General features: G+C 40.0%; 2 protein-coding genes across 3 annotated transcripts; one reads left to right on the top strand and one right to left on the bottom strand.

Moving 5' to 3' along the window:
- Positions 1 to 9,711, top strand: tmem151ba (transmembrane protein 151Ba). The gene is made up of 2 exons (XM_038727305.1): positions 1 to 706; positions 3,609 to 9,711. The coding sequence occupies exons 1-2, from the start codon at positions 623 to 625 to the stop codon at positions 5,049 to 5,051; spliced, it is 1,527 nt and encodes a 508-aa protein (XP_038583233.1). The 5' UTR covers positions 1 to 622; the 3' UTR covers positions 5,052 to 9,711.
- A 52-nt stretch (positions 9,712 to 9,763) lies between these two features.
- Positions 9,764 to 13,797, bottom strand: tcte1 (t-complex-associated-testis-expressed 1). 2 transcript variants are annotated; one of them, XM_038727306.1, is made up of 5 exons: positions 13,706 to 13,797; positions 13,104 to 13,287; positions 12,432 to 13,000; positions 11,296 to 11,745; positions 9,764 to 10,057 (listed from the first exon to the last, which is right to left on the bottom strand). In XM_038727306.1, exons 2-5 carry the CDS (start codon positions 13,258 to 13,260, stop codon positions 9,902 to 9,904), a joined length of 1,332 nt encoding a protein of 443 aa, XP_038583234.1. In that variant the 5' UTR covers positions 13,261 to 13,287; positions 13,706 to 13,797; the 3' UTR covers positions 9,764 to 9,901. The 2 variants fall into 2 exon arrangements, with proteins under 2 accessions (XP_038583234.1, XP_038583235.1); XM_038727307.1 differs by having other exon boundaries at positions 13,653 to 13,725.
- Positions 13,798 to 15,169: the final 1,372 nt, after the last annotated feature.

Genomic DNA, 15,169 nt, shown 5'->3' with positions numbered 1-15,169 from the left:
ACAAAATAAAAAATATATATGCATTATATTGTTTTCCCTCCTTGCATGCCTGTGCTGCTCAATAGTAAGTTTACTGTGGAGGCTGAATTTCATGTTTTCAGCTGATGGGATGCAGGGGGTGGGTTCCTCTCTGCAGCTCCGCCTCTGTGTAGCCTACTGTTTGGATTTTCTTGGATGTGTGTTATTTACTTTGTAGTGTTGGGGTGGCTGCCCACACGTGCCGCTGCCAGTCTTCTTTGTCCTGCTTCACAGCTTCACTGGCTGCCATGGGCACTGCCTACGGGGAGAGGAGCTGACTGCTTTGCCATTTCCTAATATTGCATCCCATGCAGCAGTCTTCACCAGCATCTAGTCGTTGCATCGCGGGAGGAGTCTCAGCCTGTTTTGCGCGTCTTCCGTGGCACAATGACCGGATTCCCGTAGGCGATACCCAGCGACGTCTGCCCACCTGGAAGATGCTGAGATGAAGCATCTTTTGAGCGTTTCCTTTTGGGCTCCGGCCGGACTTCTTTCGTTTGGATGATGCGCAGAGGGGTTCTCGGTGTCTTTATGTTTCACCCAGATTTGGAAACCCCCCATCCCATCAGGAGATCCATGCCACGAGTTTTGTACCGTTGTCATCATGTCCCCAGCATCGGCTGCAACGGCCAGTGAAAGCAGCACCACCACCGTCCCCGAAGAGGAGTCGGACACCCCCCGAGAGGAGGTGAGGGCACATTGTTTACAATACGTAGGTCAATTTTGTTATGGGGGGCAACGTCACCCTTTAATTAGTTTGACATATTTCATGGATAGCATAGTGGAATCCCAGTAATCTCAATATAATAATCAGATTTTGCAGATTGAGGTGATTGGGGCCAATGTTGGCCTACTAGGAAAACTTGGGAATTAAACCGGATTTCTAATGTGATTGCAATTGTAGGCTATAAATGGCCTAATATGAAGTAGGCTACATGGACCTTTGCAACATGCATGGATGTATTGTCTCCTGTTTGTCTCCCCTCCAGACAAGTGGTTTCCAAAATGTGGTTCAGGGACCTCTTTTGTGGGTCTTGGAAAATGTCCACTAAAATCACTGTTAGGCGGGTTAAGATTATTAGCCATTATAAGAATGGCTGTTTTGTTCAAATGTTTCCACACAGTTATTTTCCCATAATAAAACTCCTCACAGGAACAACATCTGCGTGGGTTTGTATGTTAAACAATCTTGCTTTAGACAGTGAGATAAACTCTCTGTGTGGGCAGACATAACATCCCAAAAATTTACACCACTAAAACAGACACACCATCAAAAATGTTGCCTGCATGGGGAAATAGGGAATATTTATCAGTATGTTTTACCTTTTCTTTAGTACCGCTTTTCTTGACTTCCCCTACAAACACACGTTGGACAAGTTACATATCCATTACACAAGAGGGTTTTTATATAACCAAGCTGGTCTTATTATGTCAAGAGAAAGTGTCCATGAGTGTGAGAGGCACCACGGAGGTCTCATGAATTGTGAAGCTTCTCTAGTCTTGAAGGTTCCTACTGAAACATTTATTTTCTTAAATATTATTTATATTTCACAACAGGCTGTTTTATAGAGTCTATGTAGAAACAACATTCAGTCCATTCTAAGGCTCTTTTATTTTGGAAATTTAATGTTAAAGCATCCATAGTGTAAGTGTTTTAGTCAAAGCCTGGAAGCCTGTAGCCTGGATACACATTATTTGCTTTCTTCAGGACAGTACAATCCAGTACAACACAACTGGAACCAAATGTCAAAAATTATAGTAAAGCCTCCAGCTGACTGAATCTCAGCGGCATTTTGCACCATAACTGTGACAAATACAAATCTATATTGGTACAATTTAGAAGCAGCTTTTAATTCCAGCAGTACAGATTCAAATTCAACTGTAATTGTTCTGCAACCATACGCTAAATTTTCAATGCAACTTTTTTTCCTGCTTCATCAAACCCATGCTGGGAATCAAAAGCACAGGTGGTATTTCCTCTCATCATTGGGTGTCTCTGCATGACATGTGAGGTATTCCCCTTGTGTGCTTAATAAGAGGTCAGAGGAATTTTCTTTGTCTAATGTATCATTAACGTCAGCACCACTGTGTTCATGTGCTGAGTCACTTCCTTCCTTTTGTGCGATCGATTAGGGCTAATGAACAGCTCTGTTATGATATCAAGCAGGGAGTCTTTAACTGAAAATGCCATTTGTTTTGTGATAAAATACCTTCTAGTCATATCTGGTATAATTAAAGTAAAAGTTAAGGGTGAAACTGTGTGACTGCTGTTTCAAGATTATATTTGCTTCTTTAATTTAACTGCATGTTTCTGATCAAATATTGCCACGTACAGGTATGTTTTCTCATCTCCTGTTCATCATTATCCCTGCTGATTAAACAGAGACTGTAAAGTGTAACATGAGCCACAAAGTATGTCATGTTGTATTGATTATAGGTGTCGAGCGTGCACAGGATGCTATAGCGTGTAAATACTCCTTCTGCAGCATCTCAATGGGGAATTTCAATGTTAATCCCTTTTACCCCATGGGGCGTAGCCTTGGTTTGGTAAGGGACTTGGGGACCATGTGACCAAGGTGGGGAAGATAATCATGGTGAAAAGACATCTATTATTTATGCTCGTCTGTCACTTGGAGAGCACAGAGGTGACATGTTGAATTCAATATATCAATGCAGTGATGCTGTTGTTGATTGTTGTAGTCACACGAATGCATGGGCTGACCTATAGACTGTCCTATGTAAGAGATGGAGATTTTTTTAACTGAATCAGTGCTGCTACATTACAGCAGTCTATACACAGGGGACTCTGCCCTGGTGCAATTTCTGTTATGCAGTTTTTTTAATGAACTGTGTTAAAATTCATCCTTTCTGGAGCTTTTGAATCATTGCCAGGTTTGTGTGGCTGCGTTCCCAAAAGGGCATGACTAGCTCTTGATGCAGGTGCTGGGGCTTGCTGTGCCCCGCGGTGATAAAGGATGGCATCAAACAACTGCTTTTTTTTCTGGCTGGCTTGACATTAAATGTGGAGGCTATAACCCCTCAGAATATTTCTGTTCTTTTACTCCTTTTCTATTCTCAGATATCATGTTTGTATAAACACACACACCATGGCCATGTGCACACCCACACATCAGTCAAACAGACACTCACAGTCCTCCTTACTGACAACAAGGTATATACTTGTACTTTTGCATTAATCAGACATTTTTATTGAATTTATATTTATAAGACGGGGTGAGTCTCTTCATATTAACAAGCACAGGCCAAGACGTGAGCAATTGGTTCACAGCTCATGCATAAACTATGCAAAAGCACTTACAACACAGAATATTTTCTTAAATATTTTATATGGACGAGCCACTGCTTTTGAACTGTTTTTAAATTTATACCTAACAGACATTTAGGTCATACTTATGTTCATTAATACAATAACAAGTGTGTAATTGCAGGTAATATAACCCTCTGAAAGCTATATCACTTCTAGGAAAGAATGTAAGCATTATTTTACCAATGTTCAATTACTATGTTGAATATATATATTTACAGTATTGTTCCACTGATTTATTGTTGTTTTCTCATCTTCTTTTTAGCAGCGGCCCCAGAATCAGTCCCTGACTAAATCATTGTGCCAGGAAACGCACTGGAAATGCCTGCTGCTGTCCCTGCTGATGTATGGCTGCGTGGGGGTGATCGCCTGGTGCCAGGTGACCAAGGTCACGCGCCTCTCCTTCGATAGCGCCTACAAGGGAAAGTCTATGATGTATCACGACAGTCCCTGCTCCAACGGCTACATCTACATCCCTTTGGCCTTCCTGGTAATGCTCTACGTGGTCTACCTGGTGGAGTGTTGGCACTGCTACACAAGAAACGAGCTGCAGTACAAGGTGGATGTGGACAGTGTTGCAGAGCGCATCCAACGAATGCAGCAGGCCACGCCCTGCATCTGGTGGAAGGCCATTAGCTACCATTATGTCAGGAGGACGCGACAGGTGACACGCTACCGCAATGGAGATGCCTACACCACCACACAGGTCTACCACGAGCGAGTCAACACCCACGTGGCTGAGGCGGAGTTTGACTACGGGAACTGTGGGGTTAAGGACATCTCAAAGCACCTGCTGGGCCTGGAGGGGTTCCCCATGACCAGGCTGAGGTTCACCAAGTGCTTCAGCTTTGCCAATGTGGAGTCAGAGAACTCCTATCTGACCCAGCGGGCTAGATTCTTCACAGAGAATGAGGGCCTGGATGACTACATGGAGGCCCGTGAGGGGATGCATCTGAAGAATGTAGACTTTAAGGAGTATATGATTGCCTTTTCTGACCCTAATCACCTTCCCTGGTATGCATCCAACTCCACTTTCTGGACGGCAGCTGCTTTCACCCTCTCCTGGCCTCTGCGGGTGCTGACAGAGTACCGCACTGCCTGTGTACACTACCACATAGAGAAGCTGTTTGGCTTCGACTATGTGCCAGTAACACCCTCTGAGGAGCGGCCGTATTGCCGACACATCCCACGAGTCAACACAATCGACAGCACGGAGCTGGAGTGGCACATCCGCTCCAACCAGCAGCTGGTACCCAGCTACTCAGAGGCAGTTCTCATGGACCTGGCCCAGCTCTCAGGGAGTTCCAACAGCTACTCCATGTGCGGAGGCTACGGTAGCTACAGGCAGAACTGTGAACGCTGCCACCGTGCCATCAGCAGCTCTTCCATCTTCTCTCGCAGCGCCCTCAGCATCTGCAACACGGGGAGCCCCCGCATCCCCTTCAGTGCCAGCCGCTTCTCGCTGGGTCGGTTGTACGGCTCCAGGCGGAGTTGCCTGTTCAGGAGCAGCGGGAGCCTGAATGAGCAGCCCTGCCCCACAGAGAGCACACACTGCCTGTCAGGCCAGCAGACCACTGAGGAGAACCCTCCAGCCTACCAGGACGCTCTGTACTTCCCAGTGCTCATTGTACATCGCAACGAAGGCTGCCTCAACCACGACCACCGCTCCCTGCACAGAAACGGCTCCTGTGTGGAAACTTCTCTATGACCCACCTGAGCATAGGGATATTAAGCTACAGCAACAGGGTGAGAGACCTTTTTACACCAGGGTTGGGCTAATATTGACTTCTGTTTGTCACTTTTACAACAGGGACAGTTATGACAAACAAGGATTTGTTCAAGTTTCTAAAAATGCTGTCCCTCAAACAAACAGAAAATGAAGATTATCTGGGAAAGTCCTTAGAGTACAGTCAATAAGTCAGGGTAAAACAGACTTGATGCTATTAATGAGACTGTTGTTTAAAATACAATGCGCCTTTAAAGGACCAAACTGTCAAAGTGTACTGTCCTGTGGCGTTCATAAGGACAAGAGTCCTAATAACCAAGGAATACCAAGGGGAGTCACTTCCTACTGTAAATGCCATGTTTGTAGATCTTAGTCACGGACGATTTACAAGGACGAGTAACAAGTATTTGAAGCCTAACATAGGTTTTGACTCAGCAGTCGCCTAAGAAATTGCCAAGAAATGAAAGGGATATGACAATTAATGGACGCCTGAATAGGAAATGAAGAAATATTGGGGAAAATCATAGACTCGCACATCATGTGGGTCATGTGGATTGGCTGAATTATGAGAGAAAATGCAAAGATATCAGCCTCCTTGTAAAAGCATAATTAACATGACTAAAAATAAATTTTATGGCTCTTATAAAGTGAAGCCACCTTTATCTAGCAGCTAAACGTCTGCATGTGAAACTGGGCTCATGGAAATGCATTTAAAAAGGGACACATTTCCATAGTATAAAAATCAATGTCTGATACAGATGCTGAAGTAGTAAGTTATTTGAAATCAGCTTGGTTGCAATGACATTACACTTCCCGGCTTGCTAAATATAGCAACGTAGATGATAAATAATTTAGCACAGGTGGGCTAAAACACTTCTTCAAACAGTTTCTTAATTACTATAAACTGTACATTTTGTATAATGGCCAACTACGTAGTAATAAACTCACCATAATATAAATAGATCAGTGTCAGTTCAGCTAGTTTAAAAAAGATCTGTTTAATTTAATATTTGGCAATATTTGTATTCAGCCTACCTCTTTATTTAAGTGCCTAGCGATCAACTGTTACTGACAAGCATAAGCTATTATAACTGAAGTCATCTCATCTCAACATCTTCCTATTAAGACCTGATCTCATTGTTGTTTAAAATTTGCAGGGTTTTAAGAATCAGGCCCTACATGTTTTCCAGATGATTTTCCTCATATTATAACACAGCTCTCGTATAACCTACTGATGTTGCTGCTGATGCATATCAGAGAGACAGCCAGAGAGCTGGCCATCAAAGACGGTAGAAACAGGCAGAGGCCTGGATTCACTACTGATAGTGTCAGATTTAATAATATGACAGGATTACTTCAAAGAACAACAAAAAATACTCCCTCTCAAATGAGTGCACGCATGGTGAATTTTATCTGCAGTGAAAGATAAACTAGCATGGATCGTTTCCCACCATTAAGACCAAGAAAACCATTAAAATGTCTAAGAATAGTAAATATAAGAATATTTCCTGTGGTCTGACATTTTGCATCAACTTCTTGTTAAAACTTGTCTGTACATTAATGAGCCTGTATTGTAAATTGTGACCAATTAGCCATACTAATTACATTCCATGTGTGGTGTTTGGAATTACGGAATAACTTTATAGCAATACTAGAGAATAGACACAGATTCTATCAACCCTTACATTTCATTCAACAGTGAATGAAAACATTCTGTAAACTGTTTTAAACTGTTTTCACAGCTCACAGGCCATCTATGCAAGCCCCTAAAACTCAGGATAGTATTCAGGGCAAAGAGTCTGCTTTGCAGAAACATCTCAACACCTGGTCATCACTTCTTAGGTTCTGGAAGCAGTTATGCAGACATTTTATTTTGCATTTTCAAAGGCTTCAGCTGCGCAATCACCGGATTGTTTTTTAATGAGGGGTTTTGCAAACACAGGATGCTGAACCAAACTGTCATACTGTAACATTAACTAATTTTCCCATTGCAGAACACAGTGGGCAAAATACAGGATTGTAGTTGCACTAGCTATTCGTAAATCCATTTCTAAATCCTTCCAAAGTTCTTATTGACAACTAGCTAGTTTAAAGGGATTTACTAAATTGGGTTGAGCCATTAGAACTTAAGGAATGTCTTAGCAAGTAAAAACCTTTGTAATGTGTAAGTTGGTTAACGTAACATAACACTAAATATAATTATATCAATTTGAATTGCCAATCTTTTGTAGGCCTACATGTCGATATGTGTTTCAGAGTTAGTAGTATCGATGCAATTTAGACTGAGTTGGAAATTAGTTGTTTAGTAATTTAGTCAGTAAGCTAAACTAAATTGAGGTATTTTGACTTGTTTTTGTGAAATATAATAATTACATATTTATCCATCATTATTATATTATTTTACTAACAAGTTGGTTTAGTCAGTTGGTTCAGTAACAGCTACACTTGGCAGTTAGTTGGTGAAGATATTTAGAAACAACTAATCTCTACTTAAGAACTAGTTTGTGTGGTGCAACCCTTTTTAATTTAGTGTGTAAATTAATGTGTAACTCTCCACTGAGTTATAACACAGCCAAGTTTGAACTTCCGAATAGCCGGGGCAACCGACTCCAGGTCCAGGTGTTCACTACACTTTTGAGATTTTGGGAAATATGCTCATTCGCCTTCTTCCCAAGAGTCAAATGAGGGGATCAATGATCTGATGTCTGTACGGCTAGTAAGAAGCTACTGACAGCAGCCGGTTTCCTTAACATAGCATAAAGATTGGAAATGGGAAAACTGCTAGCCTGAACAAAATCCAACTATCAGCATCTCTAAATCTCAATTGTTGATTCTGTACAAAAACTGAACCGTAAAAATATCAAGTTATTATTTCACACGGGTTATGTGTTGGACGTGTTAATTGGCAGATTTTGTTTCCTTACATTGTAGCCATTTCCCCCTGTTTCCAGTCTAAGCTAAGCAAAGCTAATAAAGCTAGCCTTATATTTACTGAACAGATATAAGAGTGGTATTGAACGTCTTATCTCAGCAAGAAAACAAGTAAGTGTATGTCATGAAATGTCAAACTATCCCTTTAATGGTTTATGGGTGGTGTATTACCAAAAGAGAAGTTAGGGATTGAAATTAATTCATTAATTCATTTAGTTTCTTTGTGTAGTCCCATCATGTACTGTCGGGTAACGTGTAGGACCATAAGGAAACCACAAGGAAGAGCATGTAAATTCCTCAACAGATTAAATATGTACTGAAACATCTATCTTGTATATCATTTTGGATTGTAGTTGCTGTTTTATACTTAAGTCATTACCTTTGCTCATTCATAATTAGCCAACAAGCCTCTCTGTGGCTTCACTGTGATACCCATACAGTCATTGTAAGAGGAGAAAAAATGTGTTTACCGGTGAAATGTTTACGTAACAGCAGTGACAAAAAACGATTTGGGGTATTCAAACGGTTATAAATCTGACTGGAAGGTTCATAACTACACATTTTTCCTCCACAGATGACTGTTAGCATAAAGCACTGAACCCTTTATTGTGTATGAAGTAGATTAGGTTGTTATGATATGTACTCTTTCACTCAAGAATGCTCTGGGGTTTGTCTTTTTATATTTCAATAATTCTGTGGATTTTTCAAGATGGTAGGGCAGAAAGGATTTGTATTGTAAATAAAATAGAGATGAGAGGTTAGAATGACAGTCGATGTGATTAGCTGAATGTGTCACACACACTTAGAAGCAACTGAAGTAGGGGCATTTTTGATTTACAGATTTTAAATGGTGAGTTTTTTAAGTGACAAATGGCAATATAATCTGTTATGAAATGTTTCAAGCAACACAGCCAACAGCATCTTTGTGCTGCTTTTCATTTACTATTTTAAATGATTTTTGTTTCCATTTAACCCCATTTTTAAATCACATTTGATACACCTTTATTTAATGTCAAAATGATCAGACTGACACTTCTTTTTAAGGAAAATGGTTGAGTGATTATTGATAGAATAGCTTTGCCTCTCTTCAAAAACATTTTGCAAGCTAAGAAACTGGGAAAACGTGACATTAATTACACTAAAGATGTTGCTGCAAATGTGATCCTACTATACTATTAGCCAGTAGATAATAGGTAAAAAAAACAACACAAGTCTGTATGTATTCAAACACCACCACAACGTTGCCTTGATGTTACATAAGGACTGAATACCAAATCTGTGTATCAAAATGGAAAAATGGCTCCTCAATAAACTAAAATACTCACTAAAATATGTGTCAAAAATTACTTCAAGTGTTGGCACATCCAAAAACAATGTCAGTAAGTGATGTTTTGTGTCTTGTAAACAGGATATGTGGTCTATAAGCATGTGACAAATATGCTGATGAGATATATAATCACTGTTTTTGTGCTTGTAGTTTTTACGCATGTTGTTTTGTTTGAGGTTATGGTTATAGCACAGGCTTACAAAACTACAAATGTTTAAAGCAGCAACAAGAAAACAGGTAGATAGTAGAGACATCCGGGTGTGAAATCACATCATTTACATTTTATTATATGTGGACAATATACACCAACAAATATCAAAAAGAGCACAACAATGTAAAGCTGATTAATGCTAAGCATCCTGGGGTAAATGTCCCCTTACAGCAACACTTACTATGAACAACAGGAATTTTGTGGTTTTTTTGTGTGTGGTAAAATTTAATTAAAAATCAGCTGCTTTAGTTTGAGGTGCAGTGTTGGCATATTGTGGCCGTGCAACATGGCTACTGTACATAAATAGAGGGAGGACTAATAAAGATGGGTTTGTATTACAAAAAGGAGCGGTTTACTTTGTATCTACTTCGTTTTCCTCTCTTGAGCATGTCTCTGGTTGGTCCAAACCACCTGGTTAATGACAGAAACAGTGCGCTCATCAACCTCGGTCAGACGGATATCACATTCTGTTAAGTTGGTGTTGTGAGACATCGCTTCCTCCAGAGCTTTACCTCCATCCTACACACACAAACACACAAACAGAGGGAGGGAGAGAGGAGGTCCAAAGACAGTCCTGATAACCTTGAAAAATCACCCTTCGGCTACTCTTGCTGTCCGAAATAGCACACACTTTCTAAACTGCTTATTGCAAGTGTCAACAGTGTTTTATTGTTGTGTCTGAAACAGGCATTTCTATTTTTGTGAAGAGCAGAAGAAGGTCGCATATACTGATGGTACTGCACGTTGCATTTCTGCTATGTGGGCGATTTGTGATCCTTCGCAGTGTATTCCAGTCAGAGATACACTGTACAGTGAAATCTTAAAGAGAGTAGGAGAAGGGGAAACATTTGATCTACCTCTCAGGGGGAAACAACACTTACTTTCCATTATTGCATGTTTTCCACACATAACTATTAATAATTGAAAATCCTTGTCCTGTCTGCTTGTCTACCCAGGCACTAGCATGCTTTGGTTGTGGAGGAAACCCAGTGTTTCAAAATAACCCAATGTTTCAAAGTGCTTTTTCAGATAACATTTTACACAAAGAAATACTAGCCGTGCACATTCTTATAGTAAAGAACACAATTTTATAGGGTAACTCAAATTCTGTATTCATGCTACAGCTTGACAAATATTGTAGGACTATGTTCATTGGTATTCATAGCAATTTGCAAATTATTTTGTCAATTAGTCATGTAATCTATAAAATGTCAGAAAGCTTTGCTAGAGCCCAAGTTGACATATCTAAATTAATTATTTAAAAGCCCCTAAATATTAAGTTTATTATAATAAGAGATTGAGAAACCAGGATGGAATCAGTAACTGTTTTGTATTTTTGCTTGAAATTGACTTAAATGATTAACTGATAATCAAAATTGTTTGCAATGAATTTTCAACTGAACAACTAATCCATTAATCGCCAAATTTCTTTGACGCATTGCCATGAAATTCAGAGCATAAAGTTGAATGACTTTGGTGATCGCAGACTTTTCCAGAATTCTTTTGCCTACTTCAGATCATGATGGGATAGTTATGACCAGATTTCCATCAGCTGCAGATGTACTGTAAGATTTAATGTTAGCCCAAGAGCACCTGAGATTTAACAAAACACATTTGACAAATTTTGAGAATGCAATGTCCTAAAATTGCCACAGTACAGAGTTTGAACGTTGTTGATACAGGTGACAAGGTGGCCCTTATACTTCATATGTATTGCCCCGCTAGTAGTAAGAATCTAAGAACAGCAATTTACTTACCACACCCAGGTTGTTGCAGGAGAGATTGATGCTCTGCAGGGTGTCATTCTGAACTAGCACTTTAGACAGCGCAATGGCAGTAGGCCCCGTCACCTCATTGCCTCCCAGGTGCAGGTGAAGTAGGGTGTTGTTGTTCAGCAAGGCCTTGCCGATAGCCTGACCTCCCTCATCTCTCAAACGGTTGAGACGCAGGTTGAGGGATAAAAGGGTAGAGTTCTTGGACAAGGCATGAGCTATAACTTTGGCTCCCGTGTCTCTAATGTTGTTGTCGCACATGTTCAGGGTCTCCAGTGTGCTCCTGGTGAGCAGCTTGCCAATGGCTCTGGCTCCTTTGTCTCCGATCAGGTTGTGAGAGAAGTCAAGCTCTCTTAGAGACGGGTGGTCCAAGAGGTATTTCACCAGCACCCGGCACTTTTTATCCTCAATCTGGCTTTGATGGAGCCTTAGAAGCTGTAGAAACAGGTGATTAGCACAAAAAACTGAATCATTAAGAACAGATTTGATGTCACAGGATGTCATGACTTGAAAATAAAAGTCATTTTCCTTTTCTTTTTTTTTGACACTATGAACATGCCACATTTATAAATGTTATTTACATGTCAGCATCACAGAACAGTGAAGGACTATGCTTTATATATTGTAAAATAAAGTAAGTAAATCAACCAACTAAATATCTTTGGCACCTGGGAAATAGTAGTGGCCATTTTCAATTTGTTTCTGATAGATTATAGACTAAAGACTTAAGTAATCAACAGATTATGCACTCATTAGTTGCAGCCTTGATATCAATTCCAATAATCTTTTGTACAGTTTCCATATCATGCACAGAAACCAATAGCAGATAAATGCCATATTCTAATGCAGTAATAAACTAATGTGACAAAAATGTGCATCAAATACTGACTTATTTAGGTTGCAGCCAGGGGCTCTGGTGTCTTGATGTAAATAGAGCATGAATTTAATTCTTGGGTAGTGCCAACAACAATTTCCCTGTTTCCCTGACATCTGGAACTGTAAATGATGCTTTTACTTGCAATAAAGTCAGAAGTGTTGAATTACAACAAACAAACAGGCTCCAGAAAATCAGGCTCCATACTTTGCATGGTATAGACCACTGAGGAGGAGTCAATATTCACCTTCAAATTCTTACAGGACTTAAGGGCCTTGGCGAGGGACTCACAATCTCTGTCAGTCATCTCAAACATCTTCCATTCAAAGTTCATCCCACATTGTTTGACCCTGTACACCAAATGGAGCTCTTCCAGGTTTGTCAGCTTGTCAAGCAGGATGTTAAAGTCAAAGTGGTCCACAGATGGTCCATCATACTCGTTGTCACTCACTAACTCGGAGCCATATTCCTCTTCCTCCATCTTGGGCTCCTTGATAGGCGGCAGGAGTTGGGAAATGTCCAGCCTCTTGACGTAGGTCTTACAATGAGGTACCATCGCTAAAACAGTGTTTGGCTCTGTTACATCTGGAATAAAAAGCTCAATAACGTTCTCCATGTGCCTCTCAAAGAACAGTCGTTTCCAGCTGTGGCCATAATGAGAGACATCACAAAGGTCCCACCGCTGCTCGCATCGCCGCTTCCAATAGACACCATCACCAATCAAGTTGGCTGTCACATGCAGGGGCAGGGAAGTAGATAGTCTCTCCTGCACAAAGTCTTTCTGAATGGGTGTAAGGGCTTCAAATATGGGCATTTCTGTAACAGGTTTAAGTTTTGTAAGTTCCATTTATATTACAAGTGAATGTGTAAACGTTTATAATAATATATATAATAATTGTACAAAAAAACAAGTGCATACCCTCAAAGTTTCTCACGATGCTTTGCAGACACAGGTTTGATAAACAAGGTACTATAGCCAGGGACCAGCCTGGATCTTCAGCAATGATCCTCCTGATCTTTCTGTAGTCCTCATCTGGATTGAGGGTGGCTGCTGGGGTATAAGGGAACCTGGACATTGTTGTAGGGTTTTTGTAGACTATTTTCTGCTTAGAAAAAAGAAACATTTAAAAGTTTAACATCCAAGCAACAGTAGCTATATCCTTGCTTATTTTCAGGTGTGTTTATGTGATGATAGTTTATCTAATGGCATTTACGGCCTAATTAATTTGTCACTGAAACCATATTATCTATAGGCATTAGCTAAGGTAATGGTGCTGCCATAAGTTACCGTCACACATTGAGCTGCTAGCCAAAACTATCTGTAAAGTTAACAGCAAACAGACGATCCACCCTAATGCTAGCTAAACTGCGACAAGCTTACTACTATGGCAATGTCGTGAATTACTGAAAAACATCTTTAAAGTGGTAAACCAACAGACATTTAATATTTGTATAATGTTAACGTTACCCTTTAGTTACATACAACTCAATTTTCGCCGTTCAAACGTTAAAGTAACTTACACCTGCAGTGCGCTGCTCTAGGCTACAACTGTCTCCTTGGTAACAGAACGCTATTACTTTTTAACTCGGGAGATTTGAGCACTCAGCCCTGAACGTTTGAAACAGTGTTTGCCGCTATATTTATAAGACAGCAGATAACAGAACTTTAGAAAACACGTGGTTGATAATTCAAGTTTCTTAGTCAGAATTGTGAGTCAACAGTTTTTGTGTATATTTTAATATTAGGAATTTCCGACCTTCATGGAATGCAACAGTTTTGTCCAGACAACAATAAGAATAAAGACAAGAATAAAACACAGATTACCAATTCATTCTAAACTACGCCCCAAAAGTTTTAGAAATTTGTGTTATTTTGGTAGAATAATTATAATAATTATTTGAGACAAATGCGGGTTGAAGAATGGGATGCTCTCCCACAGCATTGTGTGACCAGGCTGGTGACCAGCATGAGGAGGAGGTGTCAGGCTGTTGTGTGGCTGTGTATGGTTCTTCCACACGCTACTGACACTCCTGTTTGTTAAATGAATAAATTGTTAAAATTCCAATATCTCTTGTTTCTTCAGACTCCAATCATCCAATCCACCAAACAAGAGTCAACAGCAAAGAAAAGCCGTTTGGCATTGTCACAGACTATTTGGCAAATTTTTCATGGGCTCAACCCACATACTCAGCTTTGTTGTCTTATCCCTCAAATGCATGTTCCTTACAAATGTGGCACCATTTAAAAGGGACATAAACATGCTTTCCAGTGGCATAAGATTTATTGCCAAGCAGCACCGTTAGAACAAATAAATAATATACCAAACATAAGGTTCCTTACTTTTTGTGCATAGTTTATTTATGTATTATTATGTATTATTATTATGTATTATTATTATTATTAATGTTGTTGTTATTATTATTACTGTTCCAGCACCTTGGGGCCCAGACTGCAAATGCTCTGTCCCCTTTAAGCAGTAATTACAAATTATCTTAAAGGCATATCTATTAATCATTTAATGCAGGAATACAATAGAGTTGCCAGGGGAAGTCTGCAAAATTAAGATTAGACTGTCTAATTTTTCAATTAAGTAATATTTTAACAGTTGGACATAAAATGACAACACTGATACAAGTGCCGAGTGTTTGTGTTTTGTCTGTGTGGCATCAGTGTTGCAGGAGGCTGTGTGCTCAGCATGATCATGCTGTGAAGAACATTTGGATTCTACAAAGCTGGCAGATGGACCACGGATATGGACCATGAGCCATTTGGATTAAAGCATACTGGAGTGAATCCATCCTTACAAACAACAACACGAAGCAGGTGCACAGCATGGGAAGGTAGAAATCAGTAAAACCACCTACCTGACCTTTATTAAAAAAACAGAAATGAAGTGAAAAGTACAGTAGATGTGGTTTCCCCATCCCCCAACCAAACCTGCTGTAAATAAATACTGATATAAATTGAACTCCTGCTTCCTTTTA

This window comes from Micropterus salmoides, unplaced genomic scaffold (genome assembly GCF_014851395.1).
Source record: "Micropterus salmoides isolate LMB-PRFRI ecotype aquatic unplaced genomic scaffold, ASM1485139v1 Ms_hic_scaffold_18, whole genome shotgun sequence".
Classification (NCBI taxonomy): Eukaryota; Metazoa; Chordata; class Actinopteri; order Centrarchiformes; family Centrarchidae; genus Micropterus; species Micropterus salmoides.
This window is presented reverse-complemented; position numbering and strand designations above follow the sequence as displayed.

Coding starts and splice junctions, on each gene's coding strand:
- tmem151ba (XM_038727305.1), top strand. CDS start 623: ATGTCCCCAGCATCGGCTGCAACGGCCAGTGAAAGCAGCACCACCACC. Junction 707..3,608: donor CGGACACCCCCCGAGAGGAG/GTGAGGGCACAT, acceptor TCTTCTTTTTAG/CAGCGGCCCCAGAATCAGTC.
- tcte1 (XM_038727306.1), bottom strand. CDS start 13,260: ATGTCCAGGTTCCCTTATACCCCAGCAGCCACCCTCAATCCAGATGAG. Junction 13,001..13,103: donor CATCGTGAGAAACTTTGAGG/GTATGCACTTGT, acceptor AACCTGTTACAG/AAATGCCCATATTTGAAGCC. Junction 10,058..11,295: donor CCTGCAACAACCTGGGTGTG/GTAAGTAAATTG, acceptor TTGTGTGTGTAG/GATGGAGGTAAAGCTCTGGA.